At 47.3% G+C, this 25,725-nt stretch overlaps 1 protein-coding gene across 1 annotated transcript in view; it reads left to right on the top strand.

The window, feature by feature from the left end:
* Positions 1–11,724: 11,724 nt before the first annotated feature.
* Positions 11,725–25,725, top strand: part of IGFBP2 (insulin like growth factor binding protein 2) — a 111,337-nt gene continuing 97,336 nt past the window's right edge. Inside the window, exon 1 of the mRNA XM_050916734.1 lies at positions 11,725–12,109. Coding sequence (XP_050772691.1) covers positions 11,725–12,109 — 385 coding nt within the window. The remainder of the gene's footprint in view (positions 12,110–25,725) is intronic.

Consider the following 25,725-nt stretch of genomic DNA (forward strand, 5'->3'; position numbering starts at 1 on the left):
CTTGATGCCTTTGAGGAGCAGTGGGTGCTGTCTGGGGTTCTCTGCTTAGTGTCCCTGTCAGGCTCCCTTCTTTTGACCCTTTGACCGCACTCCTGTCCCTGGTATTTCATTAGTTGTCCCCCAAAATCAGTTGGTTTCCAGGTCCTGTAGATCCTCCCCTTAGGTGGTGGAGTGGGGGGACCTTCAGCAGCAGGCGGGCTTTTGGAACCCAATAGGTACGGCCACACTCAGCTTGTTAACAAAGAGCTAAATTTGGCCACTTGTATTATTAGTGGCTGCTAGTGCACTTAGCTCCACCAGACCTTCGATACGATGCCATTACCGTGTCGTCTGCTTCGAGAGCTGTGACAGATGAAACCAACGTATTACGTCTCTGATTGACTGATGCCCCACTTTCAGACGGGAAACAATACATAGTGCCAACTCAAAGGTCTACTTCTGTTCAGGGGAGGAATCCCATTTCTGCGTACTAGGGTCTGATACTAAGGCCGATCCCTCGATATGCCTTTGCTACAGCAGCTCACACACTCCTGCACAAGAGCGTTACTGGCCCTTTACTATATACAGATGATCAGTGCCACCAGAGAGCTGAAAACTACATTCTTAAAGAGTGCAGGTATCGGTGGGAAACAGTCTAACACGCTAAGTAAATTCTGGAGTCTTTCACTGCCCCTACCTCTTTGTCCACTTGATTGCAGATCCTGGACCAGGGTCAACCTGGGCGGGGGGGGGGCGCTGAAGACGCTGGGCCTCGAGGCGCATAAGGTGTAAATCCAGCCCTGCTCACGTGGCCGAGGAGTACCCAACTCAACATCTGGAGGGCAGTTAACAATGCCTTGATTTCCATCATACAGAAACTCTGCTCTTGTTACAGAACCTGAACATGCAGCTCAGCAGGGAGTAGCCAGGTCCCAGTGCACTGTTAGTATATTTGATTTCAAAATGTTATGGAAAGGAAAGGTGTATTTTCACTCAAGGAAATAAATGTATCCCCTTCCTCAAATTCATAGCGAGTGTCTTCTCTTCGACCGCCCCCCCACCGCCCCAGCAACTGTGTGAGGCAATGCACTTATCATGAATGTTAAATTGCAGCTTTATTTGAACCAGCCCCTTTGTGTCTTCATGGGGGGGGGGCTCTGTAATTGGATTTCAAGCCCATTTCTTTCCTTTTGTGAGAAAGCCTGGTCTAGTCAACTGAGCACGGAACTGGGAGCCTTCAGTCATCTAATCCCAGCTCTGGCACTGATACACTTTGTGACTTTGGGCAAGTCACTTCCAAGGAAGTCTGGAGGCAGAGAGGAGGGCAGGGATAGAAAGCTTCCCAAGAGCAATGCGGTGCACGGATCCAAAAGAACATTAGTACTTCTTTCAGTGTCTCCAGAAATTCATATTTGAGAAGCTTTCCTTTGGTTTCTACACATCTCCGTGTCCTGTGGAAGTGCCTGTCCCTTTTGATGTCATTTGAGTGCAGCATTAGTTGTAAACCCCTTTTCTCTCATAATTCTTTTTCTTTCTTTCTTTCTTGACAGCCTTCGGGTTAGGAGGTACTGAGCACTGTGTAGGATTGGGCCCCAAGTATATTCCACAACCTTTTTTCTTGTCACCTTTGTCCTTCCCATCCCTGATACCCTTTCATGTCATCCTTGATGTGCTTGTAAGCTCCGTGTTGTCTGCAACATATCCTGTGCGCCTAGAATATGGATGTATAGAAATAACCCATAAGAATTCCTCAAGTTCAGGAAAGATAAGAGGAATAAATACATTTTCTTTCCCGCAGCTGTGCAGAGTCCTTCTTATTCATTTCAACCAGGAGAACCTCAGTGCTTGGCCTCCACTTTTTGTCTGCTAGTTCGTTTTTCTTAATTCATCATTGACAAACCACAGAGCCATGAAAGAATCAACTGACAACGTCTGTGGGAAAAAACGGCCTTGAAAAGGGTCCTAGAAATACTGTAGCATTCGCAAACAATTCCAGTGGCTAATGCCTCAGTGAGATGCAGTCTCAGTTATAAGTTTTCTTTCTAGGAACAAGCTTGCATCTGTTTGGCAATGCCATATTTTGTAGCGTAAAATAAACCCTTGAGAACAAACAGCCTAGCTTATACGGAGGGTAAACGCCTGGGAACAGAGCTCACTTGTTAATCCTAAAACTGTCAGCAAAGGCCCACTGGAGAAATTATAGCCAGCCACTGGCACTAATTCTGTCCCTCCCCGCTTCCTCTACCAAATCCGAACAGCTGTAAAATCTTCATTGTTCTTCTAGAGCCCAAGAGATTTAAAAAGAGGTCTCCTATTTTAACTTTGCCTGCCTGGATCAATGCACAGCAACATCAGCAGTACAAGAAACATCAGAATCTATTGTATTTGCACCATTATTCTTTGGCTGGAGCCAATGAAAACAAGATGAATAAAAGAAGGACAGTGGCCCAAGCACCTACTAAAAGAGGCATATGAACAGGAAATTCTGGTTCATTCCCACATCGGATCTGTATACTGGTTTTTTCCCTTTGGTATCATTATGTTTAATATCATCCTGCAGCACAGGCAGCTGTACCTACACTTTAGTTTCCCCCGCTCCTCCCAACAGATTTAAGAAGCACTCTGTGGAAAAATGATTTGTGCACTCTCTACCTAAACAATTGCTCTCCACAGGAATTTGTCACTGCCAGGGGTTATTAATGGCTTGCTCGTAAATACCCAGGGCAAAATGAACTGTTGCAAAAATTAAGCGTGTGTTGAAAAATTGGTTTTAAATTGTCCCCTGGGTAATGACCTTTTGCCCACCAAAAAATGCAGGATTTGTTCACTGTATAATTAAGTTCAGACCCTCTCTCTTACAGACACACAGAGACAGATGCTATCTAGTTACAAGTTAAAGGGCCAGGCTGCCTCTAAAATACCTACAATATATCACAGCAGCATAACATTTGTAACTAAAGGGATACCACCTTTGAAAACTTTGAAGCCTCAAAATACAGCTTCATTAGACAAGTGAAAATATTTCATTTGACCCAAATGTCACTAATTAGTGAAACCAACTGTAGTTCATAAAAAATATACAAAAAGACTCTTCCACCATTCCTGGGGAATTGTGTGTGCGCAATTACATTGATTTGCTACATTTTCTATTGAACATCTGCTTAAATATGGACTTTAAATGGGAGTTTTGAGTGGGTTGCATCTGTGTTTTCACCCCTCTCTATGATTTATGAGAGTCACAAGCAAAATCTGTGATTTTTTTTGTTTTTTGTTTTTTCTTCTTAAAGAGACATTCTTAAGTATCTTAGGCCCAGAATTTAGGTTTTGTAATTAAAAAGGGTTTCTGTAAAATGAAACTTAATAGAAATAATTTCATTATTTGTTTTTAATATCAGTGAAAACTTTTTTGTTGTTATTGTTGGCTTGGATTTTAGGAGAACCCCCAGCACTTTCTGCAAACCAGATGTTGCAATGCAATGCTAGTACAAGAGAACTAGAAAATGAAATTGAATCTCCAAGGTGAAACAGAAAAGTCTGGATGAATTGTACGTGTTGAGTGAAGTGGAAAAAGTAAATGAACTGCATAAATTTGGAAAAGCAAATTAGACCTTGAAAATTATTTAATTTTTAATTATCCAAGGTGTTATTAGTAACAAGTGAATTTGATTTATAGCACTATATAAATGCAACAAACGGAGTTAAAATCATGAAAAAAAAAGTGAAGGTTCCTACAGGAATGCTCTCTTTGTCCCTCTGCACACTGCATGTGTTTTATGGAATATGTCTGATGTCACAGGCCCAGATCTTGCAAACATTGCCCAGGAGTAGTCCCATGTTCACTGCTGTGCAGGTGGGGAAGCATTTGGAGGACCAGACTCATAAATAATAGAACACTATATTAAGCTACCTATTTAATTTGAAAAAATAACAAATATTACGTAAGTGCAACACAGCTCCTTAATGTTGCTGTTGGAACTAAAAATTCATTTCCTGACTTTAACTGTATTACCTTAATATTAATGGAGGTAGGGGATGGGGGTATTTGTTTACATTTAATTCCTTAGTGTTTTGTTAAGTGGAAAAAATAAATTGCCTTTGCTTAATAACGTTACTATTTAAATGGTCCCATGTAAACTATGATGTTTATACATCACTGAGTGAGCGTAATGGGGATTTTTCTGCTGTTTTACATTTTTATGGCAGTATCTTCATGGAAAAATTGTCCCAGTGGAAGCCCAGGTCCCTGCTTACAGTCTTGCTGCCTGAGCCTGTTCCAGCCTGTCATGTGAATATTTGTGACTCATGAGGAACACGTGAGCAAACTAAAGAGCCATTTGTAATTCACACAAATGTTCATGAACATTGTTTTTTCAGCATTAAATCAGTTTTTATGACTAAAGTCCTGGACAAAATGTCTCTGTCCTTCATATTTGAAACCAAGATGTGCTGCTTTCTCTCTGTACGGCCTGGAAAGCACTTCCTGCTTTGTTTGTTTGGTTTGGGTTTTCAGACACTAGTGCAGACCAGCTGGATAAGGAAAGGCCTTAGAGCGGGACAGGGAATTAACACCATGGGCTCTTTCCTGGGCACACTGTACTTCATTTCTGACAGTTGGAGCACTGAGATCTCATTGACAGGAGCTTTGTCTTGGTTGTCTATGGGGAACATGAGCTCAATTAAAGATCTTGATTTAAACCCACTGGGAAAGCACCAGGGTCCTTAACTGAAAGGGGACAGTGACACAGAGATAGGGTTTGTCTTTCCCTCTGTTGTCAGAGAGACTCGGAAACACAAGACTCACTACGCTTTCGTGCATCTGTGACAGTACCATACATGAAGAAAAGCGGCAGCAGTGTCTGAATTTGCTAGAGCCAACTGAATTCTATAGGAAGTAGGGTGACCCAATGTCCTGATTTTATGGGGACAGTCCTGATATTTGGAGCTTTTTCTTATATAGGCTTCTACTACCTGCCACACCCTGTCCCGATTTCTCACACTTGTTGTCTGTCACCTAGTAGGAAGGGATTAGAGGTACAAGTGAAACTGTAACTCATTGGTCAGTGTAGGTTGTGTGTCCTTCTCTGTGCCTGGGCCACAGAAGACGTGAGTCTATTACAGCATTTAGCTTAAGACAAGGCTCTTTAGCTCAGGCTGCCGTGATTTATGCTTTCAGCTCCAGAGGTCCCTGATTTAGGTCTGGTCTACATGACAAAGTTAGGTCGACGTAAGCCACCTTGCACTGACCTACTTGTGCATGTATCTACATTTAGATTTGTCTCCCACTGATGTAAGTACACTCTTACTGTGATGCAGTAACAACACCTCCCCAAATGGCACTGAGCCACAGTTGATGTACTGAGGTTGATGCAGCATGAGTATAGATGCTGCGTTACTTACGTTAACCCTAACAGTCCTCCAGCAGCTGTCCCACAATGCCTGACACTGACCACTCGGATCACAACTGGGAACTCCGTTGCCCAGAGGTCATGGAGACTGAAAGGTCCCCTACCTGTGTAAAGCCTTGTGAATTTTTGAAATTCACAGCCTTTTTCTGATTGCCCAGTTTGGCTAGCACACCTGGCAGCTCTCCATTCTTGTGTGCAACTGCTCAGCTGACGACACCAACGACACATTTGAGACGCGTTCTGGCTTGGGATAGTCAGAAGATATTGGATCTCCTGGGCCTGTGGGAGAATAGGTTATGGACATAGAAATGTGGACACTTCTGAGCATTTTGCACAGGGGATGTAGGAGAAGGTGTATGACAGGGATTAGAAGCAGAGTTGCATAAAAGGGAAGGAACTGTGTCAGGCATATCAAAAGGCCAGGGATCTGAACAGTTAATCCGGTGCTGAGCTGAAGCCCTGCCGCTTTTACACAGAGCTGCATGCCATATTTTGGGGAGACCCCACTACCACCCTATAGACTGCCATGGATACCTCCGAGAAGCCTGAGTCACAGGCCCGTAATGTGAATAGTCAGGAGGAGGATGGTGGACATGCAACGGGGGGGTCCAGCTATTCTGCAAGCCAGGATCTCATAGAGACTCCGCTAAAGTCCTGTCAGTCCCAGAATTCAAGTATGGAAGAGCCTGATGCAGGGGAAGGAACCTCGGGTAAGTGTGTAGATGTATTTCCCATTACAGTAATGTACTGATGGCACCTCCAACTTAACCAGACCTGGTATTGACTTTTCATGAATTTACTTGTGCTAGAAGAGGTAGCAGTACAACAAACAGAAGTAGCGTTGCTATCTGCTTTTCATTCCTCTATAAGTTGGGTGTGTGGGGGGGGGAACGGGGGAGGACCATGCTGAGTAGTTTGTTTATGTTCACAGAGATGTTCTTTGAATCCTCCTGAGATCTCAATGAAACTTTCATGGAGGTACTCTGCAATCTTCTCCCAAAGGTTTCTAGGGATGGCAGCCTTATTTCTTCCTCTGTGGTAGGCCACTTTCCCAGGCCAGTCAGCAATAACTTTGGCAGACACCATTGCAGTACACAGGCTAGAAGCATACGGGCCTTGGTGGCTTCAGGACATGAGCAGCAATTGTGTTATCTGTGCCTTTCTTACCCTTAGGAGTGAGATATCAGCTAAAATCACCACCACTTATGGAAAATAGTGCCAGTATTCCGTTCCGTTGCCCAATAGTCATAGATTCATGCAACCAAGCAATTCTCCCCTCATTTTCCTCACCCCTGGTGGGCAATAATCTCCTTGGCTGGGGTTGTAAGTGGTACTGTGCACAAGCTCCTCAAAGCAGAAGTGTCAATAAGCATGTCATGTTTAAAACTTTAGGGGAGCAAGGGAAAGGAGTTCTGAATCTTAACTTTCTATTGTGACTATACCAACAATGGTACCGCTGTGTGATTTATCTGCAGCTGCCACCATTGCAGCCTTGAGGGGTTCCCTGATGTCACGGAGTCCTCGGGCGATGCTCTGGAACTGCTCCCCACAAAGCCAGTCAGGACTCTGGGGAGCCTCCTGTCCCTTGGAGCAGACTTGTTCAGGGCAAGAAGCTCACACGTCTTCACCTCCTGGGTCTCTCCTTGGAGCATTCAGCATCCTCTGCCCCTCCGTGCGCTTCCCACAGTGAGCCCACCCAGGTGGGGTCCTGGGGAAGCCACAGGGTCCTGCACCCCCACTTTGCAGTCAGACTTGACTCTCAGCCAGCCAGTAAAACAGAGGTTTATTCGATGACAGGAACAGGATCTAAAACAGAGCTTGTAGATACAGCGAACCGGACCCCTCGGCTGGGTCCATTCTGGGGGGCAGTGAGCCAGACCCCCCACGTCTGCACTTCACTCCTCGACCCCAGCCAGTTCCAGACTAACAACCCCCCCTAGTCCCTCCTCTCTGCTCAGCCCCTTTCCCGGGCCAGGAGGTCACCTGATCCCTTTGTCTCCAGCACCTTCAGCTGGCACCTTTGCAGGGGAGGGGCCCAGGCCGTCAGTTGCTAGGAGACAGAGTGCCAGGCATTTAGGTGCACTGGCCCTTTGCTCTTCAGCAATCACATGCCCTTATCCCACCACCTAGATACTTAAGAACTGCATAGGGGACACTGAGGCACCAACACAGTATTCAGAGGAAACATCAAGAACATTCCCAGTTCGTCACACCTGAATCCGTGAGTTAGACAAGGAGGAGAAAGGAGAGAACGTGTTCAGTGAAATCCTGCATGCCAGTGAGCAGATATTATGCAGGACACACCATAGGGATGTTTCTTTCACAGAGACCAGTCTTGTGGGTAAGCAACATCAGCGTCCCTTCAGTCTGCCAAAAGCTCATTCAACTGTAATTCTGCTCCTGCTGAGCCAGTGTTGAATCATTCCTTTGTGCTGTCAAGCTGGCCAGTGTATGACTTCCTAAGCCAAGGGAGGAAGGGGTAGGCTGGGTCCCCAAGGATTGCTACTGGCATTTCAACATTGTCAGTGGTAATCCACCAGTTGGGAAAATGTAGGCTTTTATTTTATTTAAAGTGAATTTTGTAATTTGGTACAGGTACTCTTCACTTAAAGTCGTCCCGGTGAACGTTGTTTCAATGTTAAGTTGCAGATCAATTAGGGAACATGCTTGTTTAAAGGTGTGAAATGCTTCCTTCTAACATCGTTTGGCAGCCGCCTGTTTTGTCCATTGTTTGCAGGAAGAGCAGCCCATTGCAGCTAGCTGGTGGGTGGTTGGAACCAGGGTGGACCAGCAGCCCCCTATCAGCTCCCCGCTCCCCTAAGCTCCCTGTGCAGCAGCCGCCAGCAGTTCAGCTGTCTCTCTCCCCTCACTGCCATTTGCTGCTCCTGCCCTCTGCCTTGGAGCTGCTCCCCTAGACTCCTGCTTGCTGGGAGGAGGGGGAAGAGGGGTGCTAATGTCAGGGTGTCCCCTCCACACTCTCCTGCCCCCCCATACCTTATCTCCATAGAGAAGGGGGCGGGGCAGGACAGGCTCAGGACGGACAGAGTTTGCTGGCGGCAGCAGCCACACAAAAGGTGTGTGTCTCTGTCTCTCTCTGCCATGCTGTCTCCCCTCCCTCCATTCCTGCTGCTTTATAGCGTGTGAGGCTACATTAACAACGTGTTAACACTTAAGGGCTCAGACAAGTGCTTGTTCATCATTTAGCAGTATATATCCCACCCTCTTCCACCCTCTGACTTCACCACCTCAACTAAGCTTCACAATCATAGAATCATAGAATATCAGAGTTGGAAGGGACCTCAGGAGTCATCTAGTCCAGCCCCCTGCTCAAAGCAGGACCAATTCCCAAATAAATCATCCCAGCCAGGGCTTTGTCAAGCCTGACCTTAAAAACCTCTAAGGAAGGAGATTCCACCACCTCCCTAGGTAACACATTCCAGTGCTTCACCACCCTTCTAGTGAAATAGTGTTTCCTAATATCCAACCTAAACCTCCCCCACTGCCACTTGAGACCATTGCTCCTTGTTCTGTCATCTGGTACCACTGAGAACAGTCTAGATCCATCCTCTTTGGAACCCCCTTTTAGGTAGTTGAAAGCAGCTATTAAATCCCCCCTCACTCTTCTCTTCTGCAGACTAAACAATCCCAGTTCCCTCATCCTTTCATCATTGCTGTGTACAGTATTAAATTGTTTAAAACTTATACCATGTATATATGTGTTTGTGTGTGGAGAGAGAGAGAGAGAGACTTTTGTCTGGCAAAAAAAATTTCCCTGGAACCTAACCCCTCCCCCCAAGTTACATTAATTCTTATTGGGAAATTGGATTTGCTTAACATCGTTTTGCTTAAAGTAGCATTTTTCAGGAGCATAACTACAATGTTAAATGAGGAGTTACTGTAGCTAGTGCAATAGAAATAGTAACAATATAACTGCAGTTCTCAAGCCTTCTCTCACTAACTTTTATCTTATCTGGTTGAACTCACAGTTGGCTCCCCTGTTGCAGTGCACTGACTTTTCTTGCAGAGAGAAGGATTGTCCAGTGGTTATGGCACAAGCCTAGAACTTGGGAGACTAGAATTCTGCTCTGCCTACAGATTCCCAATATGAGCTCTGGCAAGTCAATTGGCTTATGTGTGCCTCAGATCCCTATATGTACAATCGTGATACTAATACTTCCCTACCTCACAGGGGTGTTGTGAGGATAAATACATCAAAGATTGCGAAGCACTTTGAGATCTCCTGATGAAAAGCACTATGTAAGAAATAGGTATTATTAGATCTGCTGGGTACTCATCAGGAGTAGTGATTGGGTCAATCTCCAGAGGTTCTGAGGTTTGGTTCCTTAAGCATCAATATCTGGATGCATCTATGAATCTCTGGAATCTGGGAAATCTCACAAGCAGAGGGTTTTGGTCATGTGGTTTGGCACTTCCAGTTTCATCTGGATACAACTATGCCTTTCTGTTGCACCCTCCATCTGAGAATCATTAAGAGCATTACAAACACTTAGGGACCCATGCAAAGTAGGGAGTAGATATACAGAATATACCTCCCTTAATCAAGACTTGCTGAATTGGAACATCTCTCAGAAACTTATTTAAGACCAGTGACATTTAACAGCAATGAATGCTTCTTATGGACTAGAGAGGAAGCATGGTTTTGTGGTTAAGCCAGAAACCTGGGACTAGAAGATCAGGTTTATATTCTTGGCTCTGCAAAAGACTTGGGATGTGCCCTTGAGGAAATCTCTGTGCCTTAGTTTCCACCTCTATAAAATTAGGATAGCACTTCCCTACAACTCAGAGGTGTTGGGAAGCCCTTGGATAGAAAGTGCTATTAATAATGGGTGTGAAAATTCACCTTCCAAGGGTTTCTTCGGGAAACAGAGTGCTGAGGTATCTCATCTGTGTTTCAGCCTCAAACTGATTCTGCCTCCTCCTTTAGTAGCTTCTTTCAGTCCTTCCATAGCTGGGATCTAGACACCAAGTGCCTGGTTTCTTTCAACTCTGCCTGTCCCCGCTGTCAGTTTGCTTCTTCCACACGGAGTACACATGCTGGGCACATCTCAGCTGGCACGCCGACGGGGCAGCCCTTGATCTCAACCATATTCACTCTTCAAAACTCCAGTGGCTTTGGCTGACATGGAAGCAAACACCAGCCAGATTCCTTGGCACAGGACCTGGAGCAGCCCCCTAACCCGGCACTGGGAGTGGGGGCCAGCCCCCTAACCCGCCACTGGGAAGGGGAGCCAGCCCCCATAACCCGGCACACAGCAGTGGGGGGGGGGGAATCGTATCTCAGGCCCCCAGCACTGGGGGAGACTCAAGCACCCTGGGACTGCGAGAGGAGGAGGAATTTAGTCCGCCCCCGCCAGCACTGGGGGAGGGCAGTCCTCGAGCCCGCGACCTGCCCCCGGCACTGGGCTGGAGTGGGCAGTCCTCGGCGCTGGACTGGAGGGAGGCAGCTCCCGAGCCTCCCCCTCGGCGCTGGGCTGGAGGAAGGGGCAGTCCCCGAGCCCCCTGCCCGGCACTGGGCTGGAGGGGGACAGTCCCCGAGCCCCCCCCCCCGCACTGGGCTGGAAGGGGCAGTCCCCGAGCCCCGGGGCTGGGCTGGAGGGGGACAGTCCCCGAGCTCCCCCCCGCACTGGGCTGGAAGAGGCAGTCCCCGAGCCCGCTCCCCCGGGGCTGGGCTGGAGGGGGGCAGTCCCCGAGCCCCCCTGCCCCGCACTGGGCTGGAGGGGGACAGTCCCCGAGCCCCGCCCGCACTGGGCTGGAGGGGGACAGTCCCCGAGACCCCCCTGCACTGGACTAGAAGGGGCAGTCCCCGAGCCCGCTCCCCCGGGGCTGGGCTGGAGGGGGCAGTCCCCGAGCCCCCCTCCCCCGCACTGGGCTGGAAGGGGCAGTCCCCGAGCCCGCTCCCCCGGGGCTGGGCTGGAGGGGGGCAGTCCCCGAGCCCCCCTGCCCCGCACTGGGCTGGAGGGGGACAGTCCCCGAGCTCCCCCCCCACTGGGCTGGAAGGGGCAGTCCCCGAGCCCCCTCCCCGCACTGGGCTGGAGGGGGACAGTCCCCGAGCTCCCCCCCCACTGGGCTGGAGGGGGGCAGTCCCCGAGCCCCCTCCCGAGGCTGGGCTGGAGGAGGGCAGTCCCCGAGCCCCCTCCCCCGGCGCTGGGCTGGAGGGGGCAGCCCGCTCCCCGCGCGGAGGCGGAGGCGGAGGCGGGGGCCGGCCCCGGCGGGGTGGGCGGAAGCGGCGGCTCTAGGACCCGGCGGCGGCCGGCTCCCCGGGGGGCCGGGAGGAGGCTGCCACCTGCCCGCGCGCTCGGAGCCCCGCACTCCCGCGACGATGCTGCCGCGGGTCGGTCGCTGCCGCCCGGCTCCGGCCGCCTGGCTCCGGCTCCGGCTGCTGCTGCTGCTGGCGGCGGCGCTGGCGCGGCCGGCGCTGCCCGAGGTGCTGTTCCGCTGCCCGCCCTGCACCGCCGAGCGCCTGGCCGCCTGCGCCCCGGCCGCCGCCTGCCCCGAGCTGGTGCGGGAGCCCGGCTGCGGCTGCTGCCCGGTCTGCGCCCGGCTGGAGAACCAGTCCTGCGGGGTGTACACGCCGCGCTGCGCCGCCGGGCTCCGCTGCTACCCGCACCCCGGCGCCGAGCTGCCGCTGCAGGCGCTAGTGCAGGGCCAGGGCACCTGCGCCCGGAGACGGGACGAGTACGGGGCCAGCGCCGAGCCGGGCGCAGGTGAGGGGGGCCGGGACAGCGGGGGGGGGGGGTCCGCAGGTGAGGGGGGTCTGGGGCGGGACAGCGGGGTGGGGTCCGCAGGTGAGGGGGGCCGGGACAGCGGGGGGGGGGGGGTCCGCAGGTGAGGGGGGTCTGGGGCGGGACAGCGGGGTGGGGTCCGCAGGTGAGGGGGGTCTGGGGCGGGACAGCGGGGGGGGGGGTCCGCAGGTGAGGGGGGTCGACGGTCGGGACGACGGAGGGGTCTGCAGGTGAGGGGAGCCGGGGGGGACAGCGGAGGGGGGTCCGCAGATGAGGGGGGCGGGACAGCGGGGGGGGGGTCCGTAGGTGAGAGGGCCAGAGCTGGGACAGTGGGGGGGGTCCGCAGGTGAGGGGGCCAGGGCTGGGACAGCGAGGGGGGTCCGCAGGTGAGGGGAGCCGGGGGGCAGGACAGCGGGGGAGGGTCCGCAGGTGAGGGTGGCCGGGACCGGGACGGGGGGTGGTCCGCAGGTGAGGGGGCCGGGGGAGGGATCCGCAGGTAAGGGGGCCGGGGGCGGGACAGCGGGAGAGGGTCCGCAAGTGAGGGGGGCCAGGGAGCGGGACAGCGGGGGGGGGGTCCGCAGGTTTGGGGAGCCGGGGGCTGGGACAGCCGAGGGGGGTGTCCACAAGTGAGGGGGGCCGGGGGAAGGATCCGCAGGTGAGGGGGCCGGGAGCGGGACAGCGGGGGGGGGTCCGCAAGTGAGGGGGGCCAGGGAGCGGGACAGCCGAGGGGAGGTGTCCGCAAGTGAGGGGGGTCGGGGGGCGGGACAGCTGGTGGGGGGTGTCCGCAGGTGAGGGGGCTGGGGGGCGGGACAGCGGGGGGGGGGTCCGCAGGTGAGGAGGGCGGGTCCACAGATGAGGGGAGCACGGGGGTCTGCAGGTGAGGGGTGCCCAGGGAGCTCAGGTCCACAAGTGAGGGGAGCATGGGGTGGGGGCGGGACAGTGGGGGGAGGGTGTCCAGATGTGAGGGGAGGCCAGAAGGGAGAGTGTCCACAGGTGAGGCGAGGCCGTGGGGGGGCGGGACAGCGGAGGGGACCTCAGTGGGTGAGGGGACCTGGGCTGAGGAGGATATGGTGGGCCTGGTGAGGGGAGTTGGGCTGCGGGAGGGGTGGGTGGTGGGGACCCCAGTGGGGTGAGGTGGGGGGCATGTGAGGGGACCCCAGTGAGTTGAGCGAAGCTTAGGTGAGGGGAAATCTAGAGAGGCAGCTGAGGGGGCAGGGGCACCCCAGTGGGGTAGGAGAGACAGGCTGAGCAGCAATCTGGGGAGTGGGTGAGGAGAGCTGGGGGGGAGGGGACCCCAGTGGGGTGAGGGTGTTGAGGTGAGTGGGAACTGGGGGGGGTGAGTGTGGGGAGCTGGACTGTGGGAGAGCCAGGGGTGCAAGTGAGAGGGACTCCAGTGGAGAGAAGGGAGCTGAGGCAGGGGGATCCTGGCGGGGGGGAGGCAGATGAAAGACATCTCAGTGGGGTGAAGGGAGCTGGGCTGAGGGGGAGCCCAGGAGGGCGGCTGAGGGGAAGCCTGAGTGAGAGGAGCTCGGCTGATGGGGAGCCGGAGGGAGAGGCGGCTGAGGGGAGCAATGAAACAGCCCTGAGTTGTGTGGCATGGGCTAGCAGCGGTTTTTTCTTTGCTGTGTAGACATACCCTAAGGGTACATCACTAACATAATGGCTGTGTCTACACTGTCTCTTTCAGCGCTAAAACTTTAATCGTTCAGGGTGTGAAAAAACACTCCCCTGATTAAAAAAGTTTTAGTGCTGAAAAGCACCAGTATAGATAGTTTTATCATGGCGATAAAGCGCTATCACCCCTTGTTCAGGGTGGTTATTTTTTATCGCTGGGAGAGCTCTCCCCTGGTGATAAAGCGTGTCTACACTGCCCACATCACAGCGCTGCCTGATCTTGTTTGGAGCTTCTAGGTAGCATAAAGTGTGTAAAGATCTTTAGAAAGCCAAAACTCTTGAACAACTTGATGTGAAATCTTGCTCAGCTGACAGAAAACAAATGTCAAGGGTCTGATTTTACACTGTCCAGAAAATCGTGGACATTTAGGTTTGTCATCTCAAGTTGACTTTCCAGTTTTTACTTGTGCAGTTAGAAAGGCGGGAGGGGAGGCAGGGGGGCACAGTAACTTCAGTACAAATTTAAGTGTCAGCCTGGATTTCCTTACAGAATGTTGTTTTCTTGCATTTGTGGGTTTATCTCAGATCGGCAAATCTTTAACCAGAGAGGTATAAAGCGTGGTGTTTTAATACTCAGAGCTGAACATCTCTTTGCAAAAGGGGTTGGATATCCGCTCACACCAAAGAGAGAAGGGTTCAGTCATTTTGAGCTATGCAAGTTTTAACAGGTTGTTGCAACCATTGGGGGAGAAGGGGAGGAAAGTTCCTGATAGCAGAAAAAACTATCAGCTTCCCCTGATGTTCTTTTGTTGAAAATCATATTGTACCTTCTAGCTGCAACATGCACCCAAAATAAGAATGGGAGAGGTTTGTTTTTCCATTTCAAACAGGAACGGAGAGCCATGAAATTCATTCTGTTCAGTTCTCAAGTTTGAGGAGCAGAGAAAAATCAAATTCACTTTCAGACACTGATGTCAAATAGTTTGAAACATTCTGTGATGTACGAGCAGTTTTCTCTTGCAAAAAGGCAGGTGCTGATCCTTCCTTTTTATGCATTTCAAGGAATTCGCCCTGTTTTCACGCTTCCAGTTTGAAAAGTCTCCTTTTGCTGATTGGAATGTGAAATTCATATGTTATTCTTTAAATTAGGGGGTTGGCAAGTTATTTTATCTCTGATGAGAGGCAGGAAGGTTGCCCAAGTGAAACAAGGAATAAGATTCTGAAAATTCTCCTGCTGTGGGCTCTAGCATTGTTTAGTCTTCCACTTAGGTCTGCGATGCCAATCCAGAAATGGTTGTAGGCAGAAAGAAACATAAAGCACCACGCAGCTAGGAAACATGCAGCACTGCTCTTTGCAAAAGGGGCTTGGGTATTTTGAAGCCATTGGGAATGTCGGAACAAAATAAGTCTGTGAAAATCTGAGTGAGAATGTATAGATGCACCCTTGGGGCTGGATGCCACAGGGTGCTGAGTGCTCTCAACTCCCACAGAAGTTGGAAGCTGAGCTGCTCAGCACCTCTCAGGATCTGGTCCTCAGCAATAATTTTGATGCCATTGAAATTGTCCTCTTTTTTTTTTTTTAGTTTAGTTTACATCATTTGATAGTAAATTTTACACTATGCACACAGAAACTGTATTAGCTCAGGACCAAATTTGTTACCATCTATCTAAAGTGCTTATATTGCTCCCACCATATCTGAGGACCTCAGAATCTTTAACACATATATCCTTATAACATCCCTGGGAGGTAGGAAAAATGCTGTTATGCCCATTTTACAGATGGGGAACCAAGGTACAGAGAGACTGAGTTGCCCAAAGTCACTCAGGAAGCCTGTAGCAGAGCAGGGTTTAAACCTGGATCTCCCAAAGGCCAATAGCTGGAGTGTTCTTATTCTCTGATTGCTGTTCTAAAGACTATATGAAATGATTTTGTGAGTTTGTCTATGTTTTAGCAGATGAGTGTCCTGATTGTTGTGTTTATTGAAATGTCTTAGCCTTCCAGATCTTTCAAAGTTTTCCAAAGACTGTAGCAGCTAGTCTGATTCTTCTCATCATCTTCACAATTCTCATTATTCAGTACTAGTCCTCCAAGGTACAACATTTTTTCCATTTGTTCTAGTTCTTTGTCCCCAAGTTTGACCTTTATCTTTTTCTTTTATCTTCCAGTTGTCATAAGTTTTGTCTTCTCTGTGCTGCTCTTCAAAACAAATTTTCTGATTTCCAGTCTACCTAGTCAGTTGTTATGTGTAAATCTTCCTCGGTCAAAGCTGTAAGGTCATTATCATTTGTGAATCTACAAACAAAAATCAGCGTATAGGAGACAACTGTCATGCTGATACTGCTGTATGGGTTGGAATGCTGGAGTATGAGGAAAGCCGATGGAACAAAAGATTTTAACTGCATAAATAAGCTGATTTAGGGGCATACTGAGAGTTTCAAGACTTCAGGAAGTAAAAATGAAGCGATAAGAAATAACACTGTTACAGGCGATTCAAGAAAGATGACTGCAGTGGTTTGGACATGTGTCAAGAATGGACCCAGAAAGGATACCATACATGGCAATACATTCCGTAGTGCAAAGAACTAGGAATAGAGGAAGACTGAGAAATAGAGGAAGCTGTGAAGCTGGTACAAGATAGAAAATGGTGGAAAGACTTAATTTGGCTCCATTGTCACTGTTGAGCTGATGGATGAGAATCAAAGAGAAAGGAAAGAAGATTACACCCACAACCCCAGTCAAAATCATTGTCTCCCTCTTATACAGAGGCTAAGAACTGAATGGGTCATGGAGACTCTTCTTTTACCTTTTTGCCCTTAGAGGTGATCATTCCAGGGCAAGGGTGAGGTTCCCGGGTAGGAGATAGTGTAAGAGAAAGCTTGCTATAACAATTCAGTGCATAGGAATATGGGAATGAGAAATACTGGTTTTGCCATTCTGAATTTAAATTGTTATTGGGACATCTAGGCAATGTCTTCACTAGGGCAAAAGGTGTGTTCCTAATTTGTGTTAGCTAACTTGAGGCAAAATCTTAGCTAGTTTGTATTTTTCACGTTAGCAGGTTGAAATAAAGACTATAGGGGAGACTTATCTGTAACTTGACCAGCTAACTTGTGTGAAAACTGCAAATTGCTTTGTCTTCTTCACTGGGATTTGGTCTTGAGTTAGTTAGCTGACCCAAATCTTTTTTCCTTATTGCAGATTAGGCCTTAGGGTTAAAACATGCTTCTAATTCTGAAAAGTGGCTTTAAAGATGGTAGTGTTCATTGTAGGGTTCCTTGTTTGTGTCTCAATTATTCTAGCTCAAATTAGCAAAAAGACTGTTTTTCTAACTGCCAGAGCAGCACAATCAGCTTGGGATCATGGGGTGTAAAAGTCAACCTTTGTTTTTTCTGGCTCATGTATCATCACTAGTAATCAGGGCCTTGTGTACTTTGCAATTCCAACTCCATAGAAACTGTCACAGAATTCACCCTTTGCCACTGACTTATGCTCCAGAATATCAGCTTTCATTTAAAAAAATAAGTTTCTAGGTCTTATGATTGCAGAGAAAACCTTCCAAACATTAACTAAGCAGAGAGCCTGAAACAATAGCTTTGAAAGGTGGAAACTGGCCTGTTCACCTCAATAAGGTGTCAACTTTGAAAGCTAATAATACAAACATCAGCATCAGAATAGCTAATTTTTTCACTGTGGATCACTGTAATATCCAGCTATAGTGCTTATTTGACAAGCTCCAAATGCCTCACATCCTTCCTCAAGGGCCAAAGACCAAAAAATAAAAAAAACTTCATCTTCCACCCAACAACTGCTAGAATACAGTTAAGCATTTTCAATCCAGACGTGTATCTCAATTTGAAAATTAAAAATATAGAGGCAAGATAAAATAAATTGAATGTAATATCATTTTGAAAACCACTGGGCAATGCAGTGAGGGTGTTTTTTATTTCCATCTTTAATCCAGTGAAGACCTCTGTGTTTTAATTTCCCTCAAGATGCTGCAAAATCTCTAGTCTGTGGTGCTGAAGTGCTGCAGAATGCAGGGCTCTTGCCACAAAAGTTAGGTTACGTTTTGTGTGGACCACGCATGAGTTTCCAGAAATTAAAATAAATTCAAATTGAATGTAATTAACAAATCTGTTGATGATGCTTAAGCCAGAATAGAATACAGCTCATTCTCTCATCATTGCTGTGTGGTGCTTGCAGTAGGTTGGTCGTCTTCTTTGTATGGCTGATGTAGAGCAACAACTATAATTTTACATTCAGATGGTTAAACCAGATAATTGTGTCAGGAGTAGCGGAGTGTATCACTGTGATACCTCCTTCATATTGTGAATTGGGCATTGAGTAGTTCTATGTTCCATGATCTGTTCAGGGTGACCGCAGCTGCACACTGGAGAATCTTTTAACTTTCCACTTGTGCAGCAAGCATGCACATCTGCCATGATTTGTACTGATGCAGTTTAGGGTTGCCCATGAGCTTCGCAGGAGATCAAAGCCAGGAATCTACTGCATCGGGTCTTTCTCAAGGTGTGTATTTGTGACTTCTTGTGAACTCAATTCTGCTTTCCAAGCTTCAACAGAGGTGAAGTTGCATCGGCGAAGGTTAAATGCATGGGTCCAGAAAGACTTACGTGACTTCAAGTGGTGGTGAGGGACATTAAGTTTCCATTGGATTGGGAGATGTTCATTTTCCATGATCCCGAAGGGTTGTGGCATCGTGGCGAATGGATGGGGGAGCAATGTGCGATAGAAGCAGCAGCCAAGGTGTTGGAGTTGACTTGAGGGTTCCAGTGATTCACTGCATTGCAGTGTTCAGTTGGACATCAACAAGTCGAGCGTGGCTACTTCTGATCCATACTAGCGCACAGAACTTGTAACGAGTATATAAGGACCATCGCTGATCTCTGTGTCACTAATGCTGATGCTCTCCAGCTTGTGCTTATTAGTTTCTGGATCAGGTTGACCCTTGTTTTCATCTTGGCAGCTACCTTCTTCAGATGGTTGTGGAGGGTTAGTGTGCGGTCCAGCTTCATTTGGAGACAGGAGTGGGTTGGTTAATCTATGTAAGCTCTTTTGGAGCAAGATGTGCCTGTACAGACCTAGCAAAAATGGACCCTAAACTGCCTGTGTTGTTGTAACAAATAATAAATAATTATGAAGCAGCTCACTAAATATAACATAGCAATTCCTATCTCCACACACTTTCTCCTTACTGAGGTGACAGTGGTGGTTTGTAGGAAGGGGTGAAGATTTTGAAGACTTCAGGACTCTTACTAAAGAAGTAGTTTTATTTTTGTCCTGTCCATTGGCAAATGTTCTGTTTCCTCCTTGTCCCAAGAGGCAGTTGTTTCTTTTCCTCTTGGTTCCAGTTTGTTGCTAACTAAAAGTGATATTTGCTGAGGGAATAGTTAGAAGTTCTGGCTGAGAGAAACTTCATGTAATTTGTTTTATCCACATCCAGGAATTGAGCTCAGATAAACAATGCAGAAGGGGGAAGAGTGAAAAATGGAGCATAGGAGGGTGTATTTATTTATGAAACTTTGCACTGGAGCTGGTCAAATGATTAGCTGTGGCTTATTTATCTGACTAGTTTAGTCGTTGCATTTTCTCACAAGTTATTCATGAACATAATGTGATTTTTACAAATTTGTTTTTTTATTCTAATTTTTTACAGACTTTTGTACAAACATTTTAGCTGATTGAATATTTATAAGCAAGAAGTTCTGAGTATTTGCTATTTGTGTCATATGCTAGCTCTTGTAAATCACATGATATTTTTCCTGTTCTTGATTGGCTTATCTTAGCTTTATGACGAGGCGGAAGGCCAAATAAACCATTGGCACTTTGATTCTTTCAGAGAAATTATGTGAACACTTTAGATAAAGAGAAAGACACACAGAGATGGAAATAAAGTATTAGGACATTGTAAGGCTTTTCTTTCATACTGGAAAGAGCATTGGACCCAGTTATGTACCTAGATCCCACATTTTAAAATACCTTGGTTTCTTTCTCTGATATAAGCTATATTGATAGGCTATTTAGCAGACTTTACATGCGTTTTGTTTCTTGTCCTAGTTGCACAGTGTAATTGTGTGTGTGTGTAGAACTCTTTTCAAAGATGTTTTCTCACACACTCACTTTTTTTTTCCTTGGTTGCTGTTGTGTTACATGTCCCATGCACAACAGTGTTTAATGCATCTGCCAAGAGTATGAATTGAATTCATTGGTCTCTTTTATTACACTTTATCACCAGCTGTTCACATCTGTTAATAGCTGTATATGTGTACTCAGACTTGCAGTTGCCAGCCGAGGCTTTAAATATATTGCTTTTTCTTGTTGGGTTAGCTGTATTAATGCCAGGTCTCTGGCCCAAGTCGCTTGGGAAGGTGCTCTATAAATTGTCCCACTCCTAAACAATAACATGCTGTTTCATATGTCTGCCAAATGCACTTATTTGCTCTAGGACTCTTGCACCCCTCTCAAAATTCACAACAATCATTTGTGCATCTGATGAAGTGGATATTCACCCATGAATGCTCATGCTCCAATACATCTGTTAGTCTATAAGGTGCCACAGGACTCTTTGCAACGATCATGTGTCAGGAAAACTTAATAGTTATTGTACGTGCCTATCCAGTGTGAAAAGAGTGAAATCTCTGACATAACGGGGGTGCAGAGGGTAGGGGGCAAACTCCTCCCCTTGTTGTAGTGATAATATTAAGCAGTGTCTCATAGCAATTGCCTGAACTCAATAGCACATATAATGGGTAAACAGGGCAGTTATAGCAAAACTGGAAGTAAAGTGAGGTCTGTTTGCTTTCAAAGATTAGTCCCTGAAAAGATACAAGGGGACAACCCTACGGTGGTCAATTCCAGGAAAGCTTCATCCTCGCACACTGTTGTTTGTGATAGTGGCAGAGCACAGTGAACTGCTGCCAGAAATAGCAGTCTTAGGGTATGGCTACACTTGCACTTAGTTTCGAGTGTGGTCGCAGCGCCAGCGCTGGGAGAGAGCTCTCCCAGCGCTGCACGTACTCCACTTCCTCTACGGATGTAGCTTGCAGCGCTGGGAGCCGCGCTTCCAGCGCTGCGGCACTGATTACACTTAGGCTTTATAGCGCTGTATCTTGCAGCGCTCGGGGGGTGTTTTTTTCACACCCCTGAGCTCGAAAGTTGCAGCGCTGTAAAGCGCCAGTGTAGCCATGGCCTTATTTGCACAGGTTGATTGTGAAAAGCAGGATGTCAGAGGCTAGGGGAGCCTTGTTTTGTGTATTTGTATATAAAGCATCTGGCAAATGTTCTGGTCTCAATACAGAAGGAGGCAGCAGAGTGTATCTGCAGCTGAGTCTGGAGGAGTTTAAACTGCTAGGGGAGAAAAAGATAATGTTGTTACTACCACAGTGCCAGTTACTCCTAACGACATGAGGATCACCTGTAGAATGGCCCTAGGAGTAAAAATTCTGGCACTTGACCTGCTCCCCTTTCCCCATGTGGAGGGTGAGAGCTTTGGGAAGTGGATGATTGCTGCATCTCCATTGCAACAGGTTATTTTGTTGTATTTATTATTTTATCAAATCCAGAGGCTAGCAAGTCCTTGTGTAGAGACCAGCAGAAAGCAAGGGCCTTCCTTTGTGAGATTGCAATGGTAGTTAGCTATTTTAAAAAGAAAAAAGTTAGCAATCAAGGTACTTTCTTATGGAAAGAGATGGTATATTGGGCAAAATAACAATGATCCCAAATCACTTTTGCAAATGGTAAAACAATGTTTCAGCATTTCAACCACTATTCATAACAAAGCTGAGTTGTGCCTCTTGGCTGGTAAAATTATATATTTGCTGCCTAGTCTCCTGTCTAGTCAAAGATTCATGTGGCATTCGTTCTTTTCTGAGGAGCACTTTCTTGGTATTTGATTACAGAACCTATAACTGGAGTCTAGTCAGTAGTGACCCTTTTTGTAGATTGTGCATGTGGGAATTGGACTATGTTGAAATTAGTACTGTTTAGTCTTGCATTTTCTGTTAATACAAAATCTCTGGAGAGAGAACAGAAATATGTTTTTCCTAGAAATTAATAATGTGTCCACATCATATTTTTGTTCAAAGATAATTTTTCGAGAATTTTGTATGAGATTTGTAGCTTATTCAGGTCATCCAGTAGATATGGGACATATAGGCCAGTTACATATTGTTGCAAAGCTTTGGCCACCAAGTTTGTCAATATGTTGCAGATCTTGGCCACTCAGAAATTTCACAGTGGGATAGAACTCAGATCCTCCTGCTCCAAAGGCCTCTGCCACTTTAAATAAAGGAGAATCATCTTTAGCTACAAGAAGTATTGGATCTATGATGCACAGTTGAGCAATTCTGGTTCTATCCATTCGAGAACAGTGGTGTCACACAGATAGATTGAACCCTCCACACCCACAGCCCCTCTCCCAAACACACCAGTCCAATGGTATATTTACATATTTCTAAGCTCATCTTTCATTTAGGTAGCAGTAAAAACTGGCCATTATGAGCAGAATCACTGCAGTACTGGCAGTGTTGGATGCAAAGTTTAACTTCATTCAGTTGGTAAGGAGTTAAACCATGGTGAGGTTTGCGGGGAGATTGCATGCCAGACATGTATATTGTAGTCATAGAGCTTAGCGAGAGAGAAATCTGCTGGGTCCTACTTAGTCCATCTCTCTGAGATCAGCGTAGGATGTCCCTCTACAGTATATTCTCAAGTGTTCTGTCCATTCTAGCTTTAATTGCCCCAGTGACAAAGCACCCCACTGCCCTTTTGCAACCAGTCCATTCTAATAGATTCCTCTCACCTCAGTGTTAGAAGAGTTTTCCTGATAACCATCCTACGATTTCCTTTGCCTTTTAATAGTAAGACAGGATGAGCACTTACATTCCCAAAGCACAGACAATATGCTTGTCTCAACCTGGTGAGACAGTGCAATGTGCAGTAGAGTGAGCTATCAAACTAATTTTTGTTATTTTCTGGGTGTCCTTCACCTAAAAGGTGATGCGCACACTTCTGTTTTCTCTCTGCTCACCCGTTGTCTCTTCATCTTCAATCTAGTGACACTGCATCACAGCCACTCTGTCTGTAAGGGAGTCTCCAGAGCCTGTCATCACTGCTAGCGATTATTATTGTGATTATAACTCAGAATGTGACTCTAAAAATGGCATGGTATGGCTCCATGTTTACTGGATTGATTTTTCTCAGCTTCTGAGTACAAACATTTCTTTTTTCTAATTGCCAACCCTGCGTCTTCCACCTGGGACATGAGTGTCAAGCTGAGGTTTTGTATTATCACCAATAATAAAAGATTCAGAAATTGGAACTTGTGCATTTCTGATGTGTTATCCAGAGTAGAATCCAGCTCTTTCTTGCAGAGCTCTGATTACTCTTTAGGGGCAACAGAGTAAAGGTAGTAGAAAATTATTTTTGTCAGTAGAACCAGCAGATTTAACTCAGAATACATATAGGAAGAGTCTTACTGATTAAAAAGATGCCATTCAGCGTATTCACGTACCTGACAATAACCACAATTTAATTATCTGAAGGGATCACTGCTGAGTAATGGGAATTTTATAGATTCATAGATTCTAGGACTGGAAGGGACTTCGAGAGGTCATCAAGTCCAGTCTCCTGCCCTTATGGCAGGACCAAATACTGTCTAGACCATCCCTGATAGACCATCCCCGAGAGAAAGGGAGGCACTCCCTTTCTCTCCTTCCTCCTTTGTCCCATTAGTGACGTTACTATGGGTTTATACCAGTATAACTGAGATCAGGATCTGGTTCACTGGGCCTGATTCTTCTCTCACTTACTGAGTCACTGACTTTAGTGGAGATGCTCCTGGTTTGCATTCGTGTCAGTGAGAGGAGAATCAAGCCCACTGTCTCTAAATAGGATTCAGCTCAGTTTACTAGTTCCTTCAGAACACAGCTGTAGGGCTAGATTGTGGTCTGAGTTATACTGTTGAAACTGTAGAAGTCCTTGGTTGTACCAGTGTAATAGAAAAAATTTGCTGCACAGTGTGCAGGGAATGCTCTATGTATTTTAAGACCTAAATGTAACTCCTGAGGCCAATGGAGCTACTATGGATTTACACCAGTGTAACAGACCAAAATTTGACCCTGTATAGAGTTACTTAGGAGTTTCAATTCAAATAAAGGGAAGAAGGTGTCTTTTGAGTCGTATAGATACTGAGCTGGGAGGGCACAGAGTGGTTCTGTGTGGAGTGTGTGAGGCAATGCATGCTAACTTAGGGAAAATGGAGACTGACAAATGTATCAAGACGAATGTCAATTCTCCCACACATCCACTCCTCCGTGGATGTGCCCACACCTCAATCCTTTTAGTTAGCTTTCAGCTCTTCCTCTCCATCTGATGCCTTTTACCTTAGACCTGGCACTGGACCATTTGAAAACAAACAAGTGAAAATTAAAAAGTATCTCCTAGTAACAAACATGAAAAGTATGACAAATATCAACAGCTTATACTGTGGCCTTTCCTTGCAAAATAGGATGAAGCAAGAGCTAAGGTCCCTTCTTTTTGTTAGCTGTTCCTATTCCCTGTCAGTTCTCCCCCAACTCTCCCTAGTGTATTCTTCCATTCTTTGCTAAATTATTTGTCCAACTTAGATTACAACAGGGGTAGGCAACTTATGGCATGGCATGGTGAGCTGATTTTCAGTGGCACTCACACTGCCCGGGTCCTGGCCACCGGTCCAGAGGGCTCTGCATTTTAATGTAATTTTAAATGAAGCTTTTTAAACATTTTAATAACCTTATTTACTTTACAAACAACAATAGTTTAGTTATATATTGTAGACTTATAGAAAGAGACCTTCTAAAACGTTAAAATGTATTACTGGCATGTGAAGCCTTAAATTAGAGTGAATAAATGAAGACTCGACACACCACTTCTGAAAGGTTGCCAACCCCTGGATTAGAATTTGCTTGGAGAAGGGATAGTATGTTCTTTCTTCTCTGTACAGTGCCATGGACTTACGTGGCACATTATATACATAAACGAGTTATCAGTCTCTGTTGAAACTGTTCTACTGCATGACTGGTCCCAGGCTTCCTTCAACCTACATTTTAGCAGGTTAGGCATGTTCAGCCAAGGCAGTGTTATGCTTGTCTGAATATCCCTTTCTGCTTTTAATGAGATGTTCTGTGTCATCTCATTTGTAGGGACTAACCTGTCACCAAACTAGCCATTCACATGCCACTTTAGAGATGCTTCATTTCTTTAGATGTGCAATGTGAGCAGATGTGGCAATAAAAACAATACTGATCCTGTACTGAATAGTGTGAATTTATCACCATTGCCTTCTACTGTATGGAAACAGAACTACTTGTGTGATGCAGTAGGGACTGTCTGTGTGGGGAGTGGGAGAGCAGGGGAGGACTTTAAGGGATGGACGATGCCAGGGCCTGTAACCTGAGCTAGGTAAGGGAGGGGAAAGGTCAAACACCTTGGCCCGGGAAGGGGAACAAAGGAAGGGAGCGGCAGGAGGGAAGCAGTTGGAGTTTGGGCTTGGGGCTGGATGGGCGGAATTCAGGGTATCCTAGCTAGGATCCAAGCACCCTGAAAGCCCAGAAGGACTCGGTGGAGGGGTCCTGACTGTGCCTGCAAGCTCTGCTGTAACCTGTGTTCCTGTTGTCCAATAAACCTTCTGTTTTACTGGCTGGCTGAGAGTCACTGTGGGTCCCAGGAAGAGGGGTGCAGGACCGGACTCCCCACACTCCGTGACAACTGGTGGCAGCGGTGGGATATACTGCACCCCGTGGACGGCGCTTCCTGCAGTAAGTGACCGGGGAGCAGTAAAACGAAGGGGTGGTTAACCCCTGGGAGTGTGTGCCCAGTGAGAAGGACTTTGCAGTAACAGGGTCCCCCGGGGGATTGCAGCGAGCGGTCCCAGGGGCGGAGGAGTCTGCAGCTCGACCCTGGCAGAGAGGTGGTGACCTCAAGAAGG

The sequence above is a fragment of the Gopherus flavomarginatus genome, chromosome 10, assembly GCF_025201925.1.
Source record: "Gopherus flavomarginatus isolate rGopFla2 chromosome 10, rGopFla2.mat.asm, whole genome shotgun sequence".
In the NCBI taxonomy this organism is placed as follows: Eukaryota; Metazoa; Chordata; order Testudines; family Testudinidae; genus Gopherus; species Gopherus flavomarginatus.